Here is a 17,432-nt window from a genome sequence, read left to right on the forward strand (position 1 = left end):
CGTCCATAAATAAAAACGTTCAGCTGACGACGCATCAAGCGTCGATCTGATTGTGATTGTCAATGTAAACAAAATGTAAACTTTTAGGCATTAGGCCTAACACCGTGTTTTTTTGAGTGAATTGGGATATGAACGACCATTTCAATTTTTATTTTAAGTTTTCTTGTATCTCCGGTAATAACAATGCACATAACAATCCGTTTCTACGTGACATGTTATTTTCTCCAGTAATTTTATTGAAAATTTCCAGCGGCATTTCAGCCAGTTTCAACTGATCACATTGCCATTAGTCATGGGGAACTGTGCCTCTGGCAACGCTGTTGTGATCGGGGAGTGTGATAGCAAGGTAAAGGAAACTGGATAAGTTAAAGGTTGTGAAGATTTGAATTACACAAACTGACAGTTCAAGAGTAGTGTGCCGCGCCATCCAGTAGCAACATAGCATGTTGTAGCGAAAAAGATATTACCTTCTGGCTGACTGGAAAAGATATCACTATCTGACTGACTGGAAAAGATATCACCATCTGACTGATAAAGGTGATATACCGTGTTCGACCTAATAAGCGCCCATGTCCCTTTAAGCGCCCCTCCCCATTTTCGAGGCCTCGATTTCAATTGCCCAGGAATAAATAAAGACGAAAACTACACAAAAATGTATAGATTTCCAATACAATTTCGTCCTATTAGCACCTTTTCATTCTTTTCAATTTGTATACGCCCTGGGCGCTTATTGGGTCGAATACGGTATATATCTTTTCCGCTACCACATTAGTTACCGATACCACATGAACCCGCGACCCAAGAGTTACTCAAGTTCTATTGGTGCAATTTGGCTGAAACTTGCCTGAAATTATCCTGACATGGTCCCGACAAAGTGTTGTTACTTTTCGAGTTGATCCGAAGTTCAAGATGGCCACCACTGCCACCATCTTGAAAACACATTTTGAGCTTCTTCTCAAGTTCCACTATTGCTGCAATATTATAGCTCAAAAGACTTTTAGACAGAAACTGGGGTCGTTTTTTTTATCCCCCGCTTTCTCCGAAACGAGGGATATTAATTTGGGTTCACCCGTCTGTCTGTCCATCTGTAACACTTCGTTTCCGTGCAATAACTGTAACAAATGTAAACCAATTTTCTTTTAACTTGGTGACAAAAGGTTATATAAATGCCTTAAGGGCTTGGCCAAGTTCGATCGCGACTGTAGATTGACCTTATTTAGTGGAGTTATGGCCCTTTGAATTACTAAAAACATCATTTTCTGACATTTCCGTGCAATAAGTGTAACAAATGTAAACTGATTTTCTTCAAACTTAGTAACAAAGTTTAATGCTTTGAGGACACGGCCAAGTTCGATCGTGACTTTCAACGGACCATATTTAGGGGAGTTATGGCCCTTTGCTTAAATAAAAAAAAATTCTGTTCCTGCCACTTCTGTACAATAACTAATAAATATTAACCGATTTTCTTCAAACTTGGTAACAAGGTTATATGCCTTAAGTGCCTGGCCTGGACAATATATCCTGAAAGCGGGGGATGGAAATTCCATGAATTTGCTTGTTATATATACATATGTAGTAGCTATAGGCAGGGGATGTATTCGTTCTAGTTCCACTTGTGCGAATTGGCTGAAATTTACCAGAATTAAAAATGATTATAACATGATCTCGACAAAATGCTGAAGGTTGATCCCAAATTTATGATGGCCGCCATGACACCATATCAAATTAATTTCCTATGCGACTGTTTCAAAGGTAGTCAAAGACTGTTAAGGCACTTATAGGCCTCATTTTAATTATCAGATACCTAAGTTTGATATCTAGACATGTACATGTTCTCAACTGGAATATGTATTTTCACCTTCTTCTGTATGTATATAAAGTCATAATTTTGCAATATGCATGCAAACATCTGTTTGTATATATGAGGTATACTGTACATATGTAATGTTTTGGAGCAATAGAAGTTAAAACACCCTTATCAGCTTACAAATTGTTTTCCAATTTCTGATCAAAGATAGCTCTTATATGAAACCTAAGAAAAATCATGCAGCACATCTTAGCATGAAATATAACAGGATTAATACTCATTTCATGATACATTTATTTTGTTCTAGGATCCCAATAAAGGAAGTATTCGTGTCTACTGTAGGGCTAGACCTTTAAGCTTCAGTGAGTTGGAAAGAGTAAGTATACTATACATGTATACACCAACTTATTTTCACATCATGTGGAACTAAATTTAGCAGATGGTCAGAAATCATGAAAATAAATCACAGTAGAAATATAATGCTCTTAGTACATTAATCTAGTTCAGTAAGCATAAGGTTTGATTTTGATCATATATAGGCACAAGTGCAAGATTCTAAGGCACAAATGTAAGATTCTATTTATCACATACTGTCATACAGTACATATTTATGATAATATGTGGACAAAATTTTCTAGTTATTGTTGTAAAGGAATGACAAAATTCCATCTACAGAGACAATATTTGAATTATATATCATAATTCGCTTATGACGACAATTACCTGTGATGTCATAGTCATAATAGGGTCAAAAATTACACAAGTCATTTATCTAACAATATTTATGGCTTGGCTGTATGACATGGTTAAAACAAGTAAGTTTTTATTTTTATAATCATTTTTATTTTCTAATCTAGAATTATGTATCGGTCCTAAATTCTCCTGATGGTCGCACCATTACTGTGGACTGTCCAAATGGTACACAGGAGTTTCAATTTGACAAGGTCTATATGGAGTCTGCTACCCAGGAGGAAATCTTTAAAGACACTGAAGTATGTAGATATTTGTTAGTTTGATCTGAATAATGGATACTTTCAGTGCATGTCATCTTTAATTGATATGCAAGAATTCTCTGCTTTCCTGTGGGCCATGGTGGCCGAGTGGTTAATATGTCCCAAAAGATTACCACAAGCCGTTCAAATTTCATGTGGGCAGTTGCCAGATCCTGACCGCTGGTCAGTGGTTTTTCTCGGGATACTCCAGTTTTCCTTCACCATCAAACTAGAAACATCCTTATATGACCTTGGCTGTTGATAGGACGTTAGATTAAACAAACCAAATCAATTGTGTGTAGTGTATTGATAGTCAACTAATTTTTTTAAGATTAAAGGAAAGTACAGCCAAACCTGTCTTAGCAAACACCTCTGTATAGAGACCACCTGTCTAAATAAGACCACTTTCTTACGGTAATGACCAACTTCCACACAATATGACCTGTGTATAAAGACCATTTGGCTATTCTTAAAATCAATCCCACTTAGTCCCTTTAGTGGTCTTTATAGACAGGTCGTCTTTATAGACAGGTCTGTTTATGCACATTGTTGTATGTCACTTTAATTTCAAACATAATGTGAAAGAGAAAAGAAATAAAATTTCATATTGGTTGTATTAATTTTCAGTTTGCATTATGACTATCAAAATTGATTTTTACAAGACAGGTATGTCGAACTTGAAAATCTTATAAAAAGCTGCAAGTGAGGTAGCTATGGATTGCTCCGAGTCCAATAATGTATTTGAAGAAGTTCTGTCTGATTTGAAGTCCCGAGTTAGAGGAACTTAGAAGTGAATACATGAATGGTTTAATAACTCGATCTAGGGCCCAATGGGTAGAGTTAGGCGAAAAACCAACAAGTAATTTTTTGTAACTTAGAAAAAAAGAAATTATATTAACAAGAAAAGGTTACTAAGATTGTTAAAGCGGACGGTTCGCTCATTGATGATCAAAAAGAGATATTAAATGAAATAAAGGTCTTTTATCAGAATCTTTTATCAGAATAAAGATGATGTATTGAAGATGTTGATCTAGGTGAATTACTAAAATCTTACGATGTCCCTAAACAAAGTAATAATTGTAAAAATATATTGGATCAGGAAATTACACTTGATGAGATTGCAAAATCTGTTAAAAGTCTAAAAAATGGAAAAAGTCCAGGTCCTGACGGCTACACTGTTGAATTCTTCAAATTTTTCTGGCCAGACCTTCGCTTTTTTATAACAAAATCCTTGTTATTAGGAATACAAAGAGGTGAATTGTCTCACACTCAGAAACAAGGTGTCATATCCATTTTTCCTAAAGGTGACAGACCTAGAGAATTTATCAAAAACTGGAGACCAATTTCACTTTTGAATGTCTGTTATAAAATATTATCTAATGTGCTTGCAAAACGTATTAAATCTGTTCTTGACAACATAATTCACGAAAAAATCAAAAGGGTTTTTTAAAAGGCCGTTTTATCGGCGAAAATATCAGACAGCTGTATGACTTGTTGCAATTTGCAGAGGAGAAAAATACTCCTGGTCTTCTTCTGCTGGTTGACTTTGAAAAGGCCTTCGATTCTATATCTTGGAGCTTCCTTGACAAGGTCCTTACTTTTTTTAATTTTGGTGATTTTATCAAAAAAGCAATATTTACACTAACAAGCAATGCCTCTCTGACTGTTACTCAACATGGCTTTTTTTCTGAATTTTTCCATATCGGCCGAGGCTGCAGACAGGGAGATCCAATATCGCCCTATCTTTTCATAATCTGTGTTGAAATTTTGGGGATACTGATTAGAAATAATAATGAGATCAAGGGCTTTTCAATCGGGTCGAAGGAATTAAAATTATCTCAATATGCAGATGATACAAGTCTTACCCTTGATGGTTCAGAAAAGAGTTTAAAGAAGACGCTTGATCTTCTTGATCAATATGCCAATTAAGTACTCTGGACTAAAACCCAATATCGAAAAAACTAAATGTATATGGTTTGGTAGTAAGAGGCATAGTGTTGAGAGGTTGTGCATTGAGAGGTCACTTAATTGGACTGATAAACCTTTTACTTTCCTGGGAGTTAAATTCAGTCTCAACATAAGTGATATTACTAAAATTAACTTTGAGAGTAAAATGAAAGAAATCAAAGCAATTATTCATTGTTGGTCAAGAAGACATCTTAGTACTATTGGTAGAATTACTGTTGTCAAAACAATTATACTATCAAAGCTAACTCATTTATTTATCAGCCTTCCTAAACCAAACAAGGAAATTGTAAAGTCCTTAGAACAGCTTTTGTACAATTTTATATGGAATGGTAAAAGAGACAGAGTCTCTAGAAACCAAATTGTTCAAAACTATAGTGAAGGTGGTCTTAAGATGATAAATGTTGATATTTTTATCAAGTCTATGAAAATAGCCTGGATAAAGAGATTGATAACCAACAATAACACTTGCAATATTATTTTTGAAACAATTCTGGATAAAAGTAAAACATCACTATTCATATTTGGTTCTGATTTTCTAAAAATTAAATCAAATAATATAAGTAATTTGTTTTGGAAAGAAGTATTGGCTGACCTTCTTTCATTCTATAATCTAAATAGAGAAGAAAATCCTTTTTATGAGCCCTTGTGGTTCAATCCAAATATAAAATTCAGAACAAGTCAGTTTTTTTCGATCAATGGTCAAAAAATGGAATTAAATTTTGTTTATGACATGTGTAATGAGCAAGGAGAGTTGATATAAAATTACGAGGAATTTTGTGATAAATTCTCTTTTCAACCAATGATCACCAATTTCTATGGTGTAAGAAATGCTATTTTGTCAAAATGGTTTTTTCTTAAGAATCATAGAACTGATATAACTCTTCCACACTGTCCCCCTCATATGCATAAGGTTTTAACAAATAAAACACGTGGTATTTCAGTGTATGACATTTTTTATTAAAAAGTTAGCTGTTAAAAAGAATTATCAAGAAAAATGGTCATATGATCTTGATCTTCAGGCGGATCATTCCTGGTGGAAGAAGGCATGCTCCATTTTACTTAAATCTTCCTCTGATTCTAAACTTCGGTGGTTTCAATACCGAATTGTACATAGAATAATATCTACAAATAAATATTTATATACAATAAAATAATAATAAACTCTCCTCTTTGTTCCTTCTGCAAAGGAATTTCTGAAACTTTAATGCATCTTTTTTGTGAATGCCGTATTGTCTCAAATTTTTGGGAAGATTTTTCCTTGTGGGTTGAGACCAAGACAGGAATTGCTTTAGGACTTACCAATATCGGAATAATATTGGGTTTTCAAAGTCACAAATTTACAAATGTAAATTTTTTAGTTCTTTTAGCCAAATTTCATATATATAAGCTCAAATATACTAATGATCCCCCATCTGTCATAAGTTTTAAAAGAGATCTTGAATATTATTTCAGGTTAGATGAGTATACAATAAAAAAAATCTAACTCTAAATGTTTCAAATAAAGGTGGGAACACTTAAAATTACTTATTTCATGACTATCATAGCACTTTTAATTCGATGCAGCTCATGTGTGGAAGTGTGAGTGAATAATGTACATTCAGATTTTATATTTTCTCCTTTATAACTCAACAATTTGGGTTTTTTTCATAAAGAATATATAATTATAATATCTTTTATGAAATGACTGTTTGTACATTCCATCAATCAATCATATGTTTTCTTCACTGTTAAATTTGTGTATTGTTTTCTAAATTGATGTTTTTGGAGAATAAAAAAATTTGAAAGAGAAAAAAAAATTGATTTTTACAGGATTTGATCCAGTCTGCAGTGGATGGATTTAATGTGTGTATTTTTGCCACTGGAACATCTCGTTCTGGAAAATCGTTCACTTTGTTAGGTGATCCAGCTGGAGAGTTTGAAGGAATTGTTCCAAGAGCATGTAATAGAATATTTGAATTGGAAGAAAAACTCAGGTAAACATTTAAACAGCATTTAGAGTAGAAAATCAGTCTTATTTTCATGGGATTAAAATTTTCGCGTAATTTTGTGCGGGAGATAACGAATTCAAGTATATCTCAAATAATCATATAGAATGTAAAATTAATGTATAATTTTAAGTAAGAGGCCTAATTGATCTTGAATTTATGAATTCACAAGTAACAATGATGAGAACTTGTTACTGGATATACATGGGAATGAAGTGGTGTACTGTACTCTGTCCTCATTCCTGAGTCACAACTTCCTACAACCTATAGTATGTTGTCTTGTAATTATAATTAATTGTGATTGCTTGGTAGTCAATTGTTTTTTATGACATGTTATACAGGTCAAAGTTCACCATTTCTGTATCTGTCTATATGATAGATATTTACTATGGCAAGCTTGTTGACTTGCTTTCTATGACATCAGGACAAGACAGAAAGGTAAGCAAAGATACTTTTTCCCTTATTTACCCTTCTCCTATATGCACTTTTCCTCCTTTTCGCCATACTTCCCCTTTAAGTGCCCCTCTCCCATTAGCATCCCTCTATAAACACCCTCCTAACTTAAGCCACCCTTACCCTGTAAGTGCCCCTCTCCCATTAGTCTCCCTCTATAAACACTCCTTCTAACTTAAGCCACCCTTACCCTATAAATGCCCCTCTCCCATTAGCATCCCTCTATAAACACCCTCCTAACTTAAACCAAACTTACCCTGTAAGTGCCCCTCTCCCATTAGCATCCCTCTATAAACACCCTCCTAACTTAAGCCACCCTTACCCTGTAAGTGCCCCTCTCCCATTAGCATCCCTCTATAAACACCCTCCTAACTTAAGCTACACTTACCCTGTAAGTGTCCCTTTCCCATATGTATTCCTCTATAAACACCCCTCCTAACTTAAGCTACCCTTACCCTGTAATTGCCCCTCTCCAATATGCACTTTTCCTCCTTTTCACCATATTTCCCCTTTAAGTGCCACTCTCCCATTAGCATCCCTCTATAAACACTCCTCCTAACTTAAGTCACCCTTACCCTATAATTGCCCCTCTCCCATTAGCATCCCTCTATAAACACTCCTCCTAACTTAACCACCCTTACCCTATAAGTGCCCCTCTCCCATTAGCATCCCTCTATAAACACCCTCCTAACTTAAGCCACCCTTACCCTATAAGTGCCCCTCTCCCATTAGCATCCCTCTATAAACACTCCTCCTAACTTAACCACCCTTACCCTATAAGTGCCCCTCTCCCATTAGCATCCCTCTATAAACACCCTCCTAACTTAAGCCACCCTTACCCGATAAGTGCCCCTCTCCCATTAGCATCCCTCTATAAACACCCTCCTAACTTAAGCCACCCTTACCCTATAAGTTCCCCTCTCCCATTAGCATCCCTCTATACTCCTAACTAAACTACAAACCCTCCTAACTAATTAAAACCTCCCTTACCACCTTATAAGTGCCCCTCTCCCCATTAGCATCCCTCTATAAACACTCCTCCTAACTTAAGCTCACCCTTACCCTATAAGTGCCCCTCTCCCATTAGCATCCCTCTATAAACACCCTCCTAACTAAGGCAACCCTTACCCTGTAAGTGCCCCTCTCCCATTAGCATCCCTCTATAAACACTCCTTCTAACTTAAGCCACCCTTACCCTATAAGTGCCCCTCTCCCATTAGCATCCCTCTATAAACACCCTCCTAACTTAAGCCACCCTTACCCTATAAGTGCCCCTCTCCCATTAGCATCCCTCTATAAACACCCTCCTAACTTAAGTCAACCTTACCCTATAAGTGCCCCTCTTCCATTAGCATTCCTCTATAAAACACCCTCCTAACTTAAGCCACCCTTACCCTATAAGTGCCCCTCTCCCATTAGCATCCCTCTATAAACACTCCTTCTAACTTAGGCAACCTTTACAATATAAGTGCCCCTCTCCCATTAGCATCCCTCTATAAACACCCTCCTAACTTAAGCCACCCTTACCCTGTAAGTGCCCCTCTCCCATTAGCATCCCTCTATTAAAACTCATTCTAACTTAAGCCACCCTAACCCTGTAAGTGCCACTCTCCCATTTGCATCCCTCTATAAAAACCCTCCTAACTTAAGACACCCTTACCCTAAAAGTGCCCCTCTCCAATTAGCATCCCTTTATAAACACTCCTCCTAACTTAAGCCATCCTTACCCTTTAAGTGCCCCTCTCCAATATGCACTTTTCCTCATTTTTGCCATATTTTCCCTTTAAGTGCCCCTCTCCTATTAGCTTCCCTCTATAAACACTCCTCCTAACTTAAGCCACCCTTACCCTGTAAGTGTCCCTTTCTCAGATGTATTCCTCCACCTTCAGGTCATCTTCTCCATTTAAGTTCCAATTTCCCTTAAGTACCTCACTATAAGCACTTCTCTTTTAATCCACTCTCCCAGAATCACCCTCTATAAGCACCCCTCTTCGTTAGGCTACCTCCCTCTTAAGTGCCCTTCTCCTCCTTTAGCCATCCTCCCCCTTTAAAAGCCACACTCCCATAAGCACTTCTCCTCCTTTAAGCCACCTTCCCCTTTAGTGCCCCGCCCCCATAAAGCATCCCAATCTTACTTTAAGCACCTATCCTCCTTTGAGTGCTCCTCCCCCATAAGAATATTACTTTAAGCATCTCTCCTCCTTTAAGCCACCCTCGCCCTATAACTGTTCCTCCCTATACCCACCTCTTTCCCTGACAAGTTTCATTCCCCTACGTACTATTACCACTCCCCCATAAGCCCCATTTCCCTATACAAGCAATCCTCCTACTTTATACACATTCCTTCCCTCTGAGCAACCCTCCCAATATAGGCATCATTCCCTACAATCACTCTTCCCCTATAAAACCCTTTGCTAAAAGTACCCCTCCCCTTTTAGCCTTCCCCACATATACACACTCTTTGCTCTTTCTCTGTTAATGACCTTGACTGAATTGTTTCTGTTTGACCTTGACAGCACTGTTTCTGTTTGACCTTGACTGAATTGTTTCTGTTTGACTTTGACTGAATTGTTTGTTTGACCTTGACTGAATTTTTTCTTTTTGATTTCTTTCTTTTTTACCTTAACTGAACTAATTGTGATTGACCTTGATAGAGTTGTTACTGATTTTTTTTTCTTTTACGATTGACCTTGACCTTTTTAACCATCTCTTAATTGTTTTAATTTCCCTTGAGCAGCAGCTGAAGGTCAAGAAGGATGAGAATGGGATGGTATTTATAGAAGGCATAGAAATGGTCAATGTACAGGATGCAGAAGGCCTCTTTACTTTAATCTATGCTGGCAAACAAAACAGATATAGTTTCAGTACCAGTAAGTGGAATCAATTTAAACTAGCCATCTTTCATTACACCATTTAACAAGAAATATTTGTCATGTAGAAATGTTCCTTATTTTTCGTGGTTGCAGTGAAATGATGATTGTAGATACTTGATATTCCACAGATTACTATCACTGTTGTTATATTCACCAGATAACAGTCTTAGAGAGACTTCTTCTTACATTGGATTAAAGCCCAACTTTATAATCCATACGGTGTACTGTTATTTGATCAACAGATTTCTTTTGATGTACATCAAGAGACTAAACAACCATGATGCCTCATTTTAAACACAAGTTGTTGAACACTGAGTCTTCAGTTTTACTATGACATAATTCATGGGAGGATGTGACGACAGTGATAGTAACTCCTGGAATATCAAAGATGTGATTGTATAATTACAGCAATATCATCTGTACACAAAACTGTAATTCTTGTTTGATAGGCTATTTACTGTAAACTAACTAATTTTCTTGGTGATTTAACTTCATGTTTATAAATGCTTTACTGTAATGACTTTTCCACAGTGATTTAATTTCATAATTATCTGTTTAAAACCTCTATATATACTTGCCGAGGAGAAATTATAGTGCAATTTATTTTCTTTAATACTATAGCACATCACTTGTGAAAAAAGTGTTATGTTAAATCGAGGATGTGTTAAACCATTTTATGATATACCAATTTGAAATAAGATAATGAAACACCCTTTCTGTAGTGATGAATAGTGTATCATACAGCGGCCATCTCATTATTGGAATCATGATAGAGAGTACCTGTAAAGAAACAGGACAGGTGCTCAAAGGAAAGGTAAGGGCAGTGAAGTCTTCACAAGCTTACATTGGGTGGGTATAGAAGAAAGGGTCATATGATGTCAAAAAGGAATTAACATTAAACAAAATTTAACTGAATGTTAATATTAAACTTTATTTGTTTTACATCGATTGCGAAACAAGTTATACAACTTATGCAACTTATGCAAATCAATTTATATTCAATCGAGGATGCGTTTAACCATGACATATATATATTTTACAAACTGCACTAATGTGAAATAAGATAATGAACCATTTGTTGCTTTCCGTAGTGATGAAAAGTGTATCACACTGCCTATATTTCAGATGATTTTATGTTTGAATTATAGCTCAGCATTGTGGACTTGGCTTCCAGATATCCTATGCAGCATGTAACTGATGGCACACAGAACCTAGTCAGGGTAAGACTATATAAATTTTCTCTGCAAAATATTTCAACTAATGATGTTACCACATAATGACTGCACTTCAGCTAATCAATAAGAAATAAGAACTTTTCTTTTGCATAAATAAGCATGAATGTATTCTTCATGTACATATGCCATAATCGTTAAAATATTCTACTTTCAATATCTCAAATTGCTTTTAGCAAAATATCTTTCGCTGATCATACAACAAACAATGGTAGATGTGAGACTGTCTGAGGGACCCCCTGTATCTATGGCTCTCTGTCTTATGTGAGCTTAATTAACTAGGGGTGGGGGATGGTGGTGTGGGATGGTGAGGGGTGTATAAGTTGGTCTACTGGATGACAGTTCTTTTAAGTTACCAGGTATGTGTAAAATCTCTATCAGAAGACAATACCTCTACCTTTGTGTCTTAGAGTTGTGCCTCTTTGTTACAAAGCAGTGGGGGTGGGGGGATGGGGGGGCGCTAGTGTGTATAAGTTTGCCTCCTAGATGACAGTTCTTTTAAGTTACCAGGTATGTGTAAAATCTCTATCAGAAGACAATACCTCTACCTTTGTGTCTTAGAGTTGTGCCTCTTTGTTACAAAGCAGTGGGGGTGGGGGGATGATGGGGGGGGCTAGTGTGTATAAGTTTGCCTCCTAGATGACAGTTCTTTTAAGTTACCAGGTATGTGTAAAATCTCTATCAGAAGACAATACCTCTACCTTTGTGTCTTAGAGTTGTGCCTCTTTGTTACAAAGCAGTGGGGGTGGGGGGTGGGGGGATGATGGGGGGGGGGCTAGTGTGTATAAGTTTGCCTCCTGGATGACAGTTCTTTAAAATTACCAGGTATGTGCAATCATAAGTAATCTGAATACCAGGTATGATCATGAGTACAAGTGAGACTATATTTTTAACTCTTACAAACATCAAATTGAATTTCTGTCCGCTGTGTTTGTGTGTAATTTAAGTCTACTCATCCTTATACAGATCAGTTAGAGAGGACAGTCCTACTACTCAGTGCTTGCATATATAGATTACAACCAAATGTGGTGTGAAAATCATTTTGAGGGGACAATCATGTTTCATATAAATGTTTCAGGTTCTACTCCTGGGGACTGAGGGGTTGAGCTTCAAAAGTGGATTTTACTAAATTTTTAATAGGTTGTATAAAATCCTGTTTATTGTAAGTGGTCATTTAGTCTTTGGCCTCTATTTGTTTGTTTTGTTCATGACTAGGAGATGATGTTAATCAACAGCTCCTTGGCGGCCTTAGATGAGGTGGTTGTTGCACTTGCTAAAGGAACCTTTGTCCCTTACAGAAATAATGTACTCACCCACTTACTGCAGGACTGTCTCGGAGGCAATGCTAAAACTCTTCTCTTTACAAACATCTCCCCGAGTGACTTTGAACAGGAAGACACTATTCGTGCGCTGTTGTAAGTACATGTGTACTGTAAACCATCTTTTATTCCGTGCAATTTACTTTCCCAAATTTCGGGATCCAAGTAAATTGATGAAAGTTTATCTCTGCAAATTAAAATCTACATCAACTATATTGATAGAAATTATCATTCAGTTAATTGTTAAATCCGTGAATGTTAATCTTCATGAACTTGTTTTGAAATGGAAATCATGTAATTTAATAGCCGCGGATGTAAGTTGGTTAACAGGATATCGCCACAAGGGATTACCATTACACATTGTATCCTCTCCCGTCAGGTATTAGGTGAGCAATTCATCACTGTCAATGCGTCTGATTAGCTGAAAACATATCTTAAAATAACCATTTGGGAAGTGGTAATATATTATATATATGTAACAAAGTCGGTTTTTGTGCCTTTTCAAATTCCTTTATTCTGAATTCATACACATCCAGTTACATGTTTAACTGTACCCTACAATAAAATAATAACATATAAGATAACTTCATATGGACAATACATATAGAATCTACCAAACGTTACATAGACACTTATAGACTTTTACCCTGACAACTACTCACAATAGCGTTATACATCATTATATAATAATACGATCCCTTTGAGATACTTCATATACACTGTATCTCACTACAAACTATAATAATAGATACAATTTGCTTTATATTTACAAGATAATGGTTCTTCATGTACAAGATATACGTATTAAAACAGATTCATGGTAATTACGCATATAAGTCAAACATTTACAACTGTACCTACCCTAACAATGGGTTAAGGGCACTATATGCTTTCAGCCTTGCATTACAGGTGTAGCAATATAGATATATACTCTGTAAAATGAAGATATGTTTCGATTAAATAGGTAAGAGTGTGATCTTACAAGTAGAAAGAGAATCACGATAGAGACAAAAACGCGTCTATACCGACTTAAGTAAATATAAATATAACGATAGGAATTGTTATTCTTACAGTAGTAAATAAATAATAATAGTACAATAATACATACCAAATAGGCAGTCTCCGGACGATTCGTTATATGCACGGAGTGGACAGAGTACGTCCGTCGCCGTCAATGTCAAAAGTCTAGTGGCTATATATTAAAAAGGCGGTAAAACGTCAAAGACAAAGCACACAACCCAAAAACGAGGCATCCATACATATCCCATACTTACTTACTTGTATATCACGTGACATATCAATATATATAATGAACACGTGACAGATGTTACTATACAGGTAAACTCTCTCTCACGGACATAGTACAAACGTGTATACGACAAGCTAACAATACTTATAGACGAACACAGAATAAGAACATCGCATGCGTGGCGCGCTATATCACACGCATACAAAGTTAAAATAAAACAACATTTAATTAATATTTTAATTAAAACTCTGCTACATATATATTACATTTACATGATATCCATTAATGATAATAAAAATACTGTTAAAGGTATCTTCATAATTCCAACTGTTCTGAAATCAGAATATTTTTTTTAGTGTTCCAGCAAAGTTAATATATCATAACTCACCTATTTTTGGAGAAAATCAACTTTCGTCTCCGTGTTCCCCCGTAGTAAATATTCACTGTTGCCATACTTGGAAGATCTTTATCAATATGGTGTTCATTACCATGGAAAACAAGCGTTCTGATGCCCTTTTTATTTTGCGAATTTAAACTCAACAAAGGAGCGGAACAATATCAATAAACAATTCATTTTCAGCACTAATAGATATTAGTCAGAAAAGTTAACATATCTTAAAACAAGAGGCCCATGGGCCATAATGGTCATCTGACTATTGGCACAATGCAACACCTCAAAGAATATAGTAGTGACAAGCAATCAAGGCAATACAAAAGAACTTTTCTAATAGAAAAATATCTGGTTCTAATAATCTTTGATGAATATGACCATCAATGAAGGTCTCTTGATTCCCACCTTGCTACAGGCCCAATATTAAGTCTATAGGCTTCTTAGCTATTTACAAGAAGTCATTTAAAGATTTTAGCCTATTTGACCCCTGTGACCTTGATTGAAGGTCAAGGTCCTTCATCTGAACCATACTTGATAGTCCTTTATCCCAGAATGCCACAGGCCCAATATTAGGTATCTATAGGCCTCTAAGTTATCCACCAGAAGTTTTTTTAAAGATTTTAGCCTATTTGACCCCTGTGACCTTGAATGAAGTTCAAAGTCATTCATTTGAACAAACTTGGTAGCCATTCATCCCAGTAGCCACAGGCCCAATATGAGTACCCTGGGCCTTTTGGTTCTTGATGATGTCGTTTTAAGATTTTAGCCTTTTTGACACCTGTGATCTTGAATGAAGGTCAAAGCCATTCATTTGAACAAACTTGGTAACCCTTCGTCCCAGCATGCCGCAGGCACAAAATGAGTACCCTGGGCCTTTGGGTTCTTGAGAAGAAATCGTTTAAAAAATTTAACATTTTTTGACCCCTTTGAACTTGAATGAAGGTCAAGTTCTGGTCAGATGACCTAATAACTAACTGTTTCATAAAATATGATAAAACTAATTTAGAGGAGTGGTAATATTACTGTTGTTATACTGTTTGAAATGTCACGTGGTTATACTAACAATTATTAAGTATAAATGAATAAACTCAATGATTTCATACACTGTCAGTTATTTGCTTATCATTTGATATTGCTTTGGAATTCTTTCCAAAATGAAACAAAAAATATCAGAGAAAGAAAGATTGGTAATAGTACATTAACAATGAATGTTTTACAGGTTTGCCTCAAAATTTAAGATGATCACCAGGGAGGTATCCAAGAATGTTGTGATCAAGAAGGAGGAAGAAAAGAAGGATGGAAGAAAGGAGAAAGAAACAAAGAAGGAAGAAAAGGAAAAAGAAAAGAAGGAGGATGAAGAAAAGAAGGAAGATAGAATGGAGGATGAAACAAAGACGGAAGAGGAGAAAGAAAAAGGAAAAGAAAAGGAGGAGGAAGGAGAAAAAGAGCTAGAAGAGAAGAATAAAGAAGGGTCAGAGGAGAAAGAAAATGTCAAGAACACAGAATAACCTGTCATTGTGATAATATGCAAGTTAGGAAATCAGGCTGACCAATATTTTACCATTCAAAGTGGTATCATACCTAGGTATATATTGGGAGTGCAAGGCCTAGATATTTCGAAGGTATGGTTTTAATCTAAATGACAAAAGCAACAGTCTACCTCAAGATGTTGTTAACACAAAAGATGTGAAACAATTGCAGTACTCATGTATGCTTTTGGACAATCACTAGAAAAATAACAATTTAAATATAAATGCTACTGTAACTACACAAATTACAACAGACAGCTGTACAATCAAACATGTTTTAAATTAATTATTTTATACACATACATATATTTATGGTACAGTCTATTCCTCATCATTTATCACATTACCTCGTATCTTTATTAATGTCAAGTATTTCTAACATAATTCTGTATAACTAATAATGGGACTTTTTAATCAATATTATCTGTTCTGGTATTAGCTCACCTGGTACTTTCAGTTATTTGCTACCAGATTAATTCTGTCATTTTAATACAGGGTATATTATAATTTTGTAATGTTGAAAGACTGTCTTTCTTAGAAAGGGCAAGACATTAATTTTTAAATTCCTTGGAGGGTATAAATTTTCAAGCATCATAATTGTTTGGCCTAATTACTGTATGTACTTATAGTATCATACTATGAGCATTGACTTGAAGTCAGTACTGCACTTTGTATCATACCATTTGCATGTAAAAAGACTTCAAACAACCAAAAATACAATCAAACAATATGTCAATATATGATTCATTGTGAGTTGCTCATATGATAAGACAGGGATTTTGTATCTTTCATTTTTTATAATGAACTTTAGAAAGTAGAGCTTATTATATTTTTCATATTACAAATGTGAGTGCCTGTTGTAATTGGTTGTTTTCAACCTAAGGCTATTCCATCAGGTTTTTCCCAAAGCCAATGTGGATAATGAAGTTAGAAAATATCTGAAGATTCAGGTGTTTTTTACATAATAATTTTAACCTGTATGAAGATTTTGTAAACAAAGTTTATTGCTTAACAAACTTATGTGATAATTACTTGTTGGTGCAAATCATTGCTGTTTTAAAACTGTATTGGATATTATTTTGAAATGCTGATCATAATATACTCATAATTTTGCTCTTTTATACATATTGCTATATTTTTTTTACATTTTCATAACATTCCAATAAAAATGTATTTCATGTACATATATATACATTTTGTAATTTTGTGTGTGGTGTTTTTATAATATTTTCTTGGGACCATTAGGTCTTCATCTCTCAACTTTTACCTTTGTTCAAATTGAACTGAAGTGAAAATGTCAAAGTACATATATCCAGACAAAAATTAGTCTGACTATTAATTTGATGTCAGAGTACAACAGTTTGAATGAAACAATGCGTCAGAATGGCATACAAAGTTTTCTTCCATAACATATTTTATTTGTCAGGTATTTAAAGCCAGGGTCGTTTAAAATGTGCCAGGATAAGGAGGTAGATGAAAGCCGGAGTACCCGGAGAAAAAACACCAATCAATGGCCAGTCTCTGGCAAGTGCTCCCAGAAGTTGACATTGAAACACAGAGGTGGAAGGCTTGTGACAAATAGTTGGTTTGGTTTAATGTTGCATTAACGGGTCATTTAAGGATGTGATAAGTTT

General features: G+C 35.5%; 1 protein-coding gene across 2 annotated transcripts; it reads left to right on the top strand.

Annotated features, from left to right (window-relative positions):
- Window positions 1-38: 38 nt before the first annotated feature.
- LOC138333310 (uncharacterized) lies at window positions 39-16,971 on the top strand. Of its 2 annotated transcripts, none has more exons than XM_069281603.1 (10): window positions 39-346; window positions 2,115-2,183; window positions 2,665-2,799; window positions 6,577-6,740; window positions 7,094-7,190; window positions 9,943-10,075; window positions 10,801-10,892; window positions 11,227-11,298; window positions 12,526-12,725; window positions 15,489-16,971. In XM_069281603.1, exons 1-10 carry the CDS (start codon window positions 293-295, stop codon window positions 15,775-15,777), a joined length of 1,305 nt encoding a protein of 434 aa, XP_069137704.1. In that variant the 5' UTR covers window positions 39-292; the 3' UTR covers window positions 15,778-16,971. The 2 variants fall into 2 exon arrangements, with proteins under 2 accessions (XP_069137704.1, XP_069137705.1); XM_069281604.1 differs by lacking the exon at window positions 39-346 and adding an exon at window positions 439-537.
- The last annotated feature ends 461 nt before the right edge of the window (window positions 16,972-17,432 follow it).

The sequence above is a fragment of the Argopecten irradians genome, chromosome 10 (genome assembly GCF_041381155.1).
Source record: "Argopecten irradians isolate NY chromosome 10, Ai_NY, whole genome shotgun sequence".
Lineage (NCBI taxonomy): Eukaryota > Metazoa > Mollusca > Bivalvia > Pectinida > Pectinidae > Argopecten > Argopecten irradians.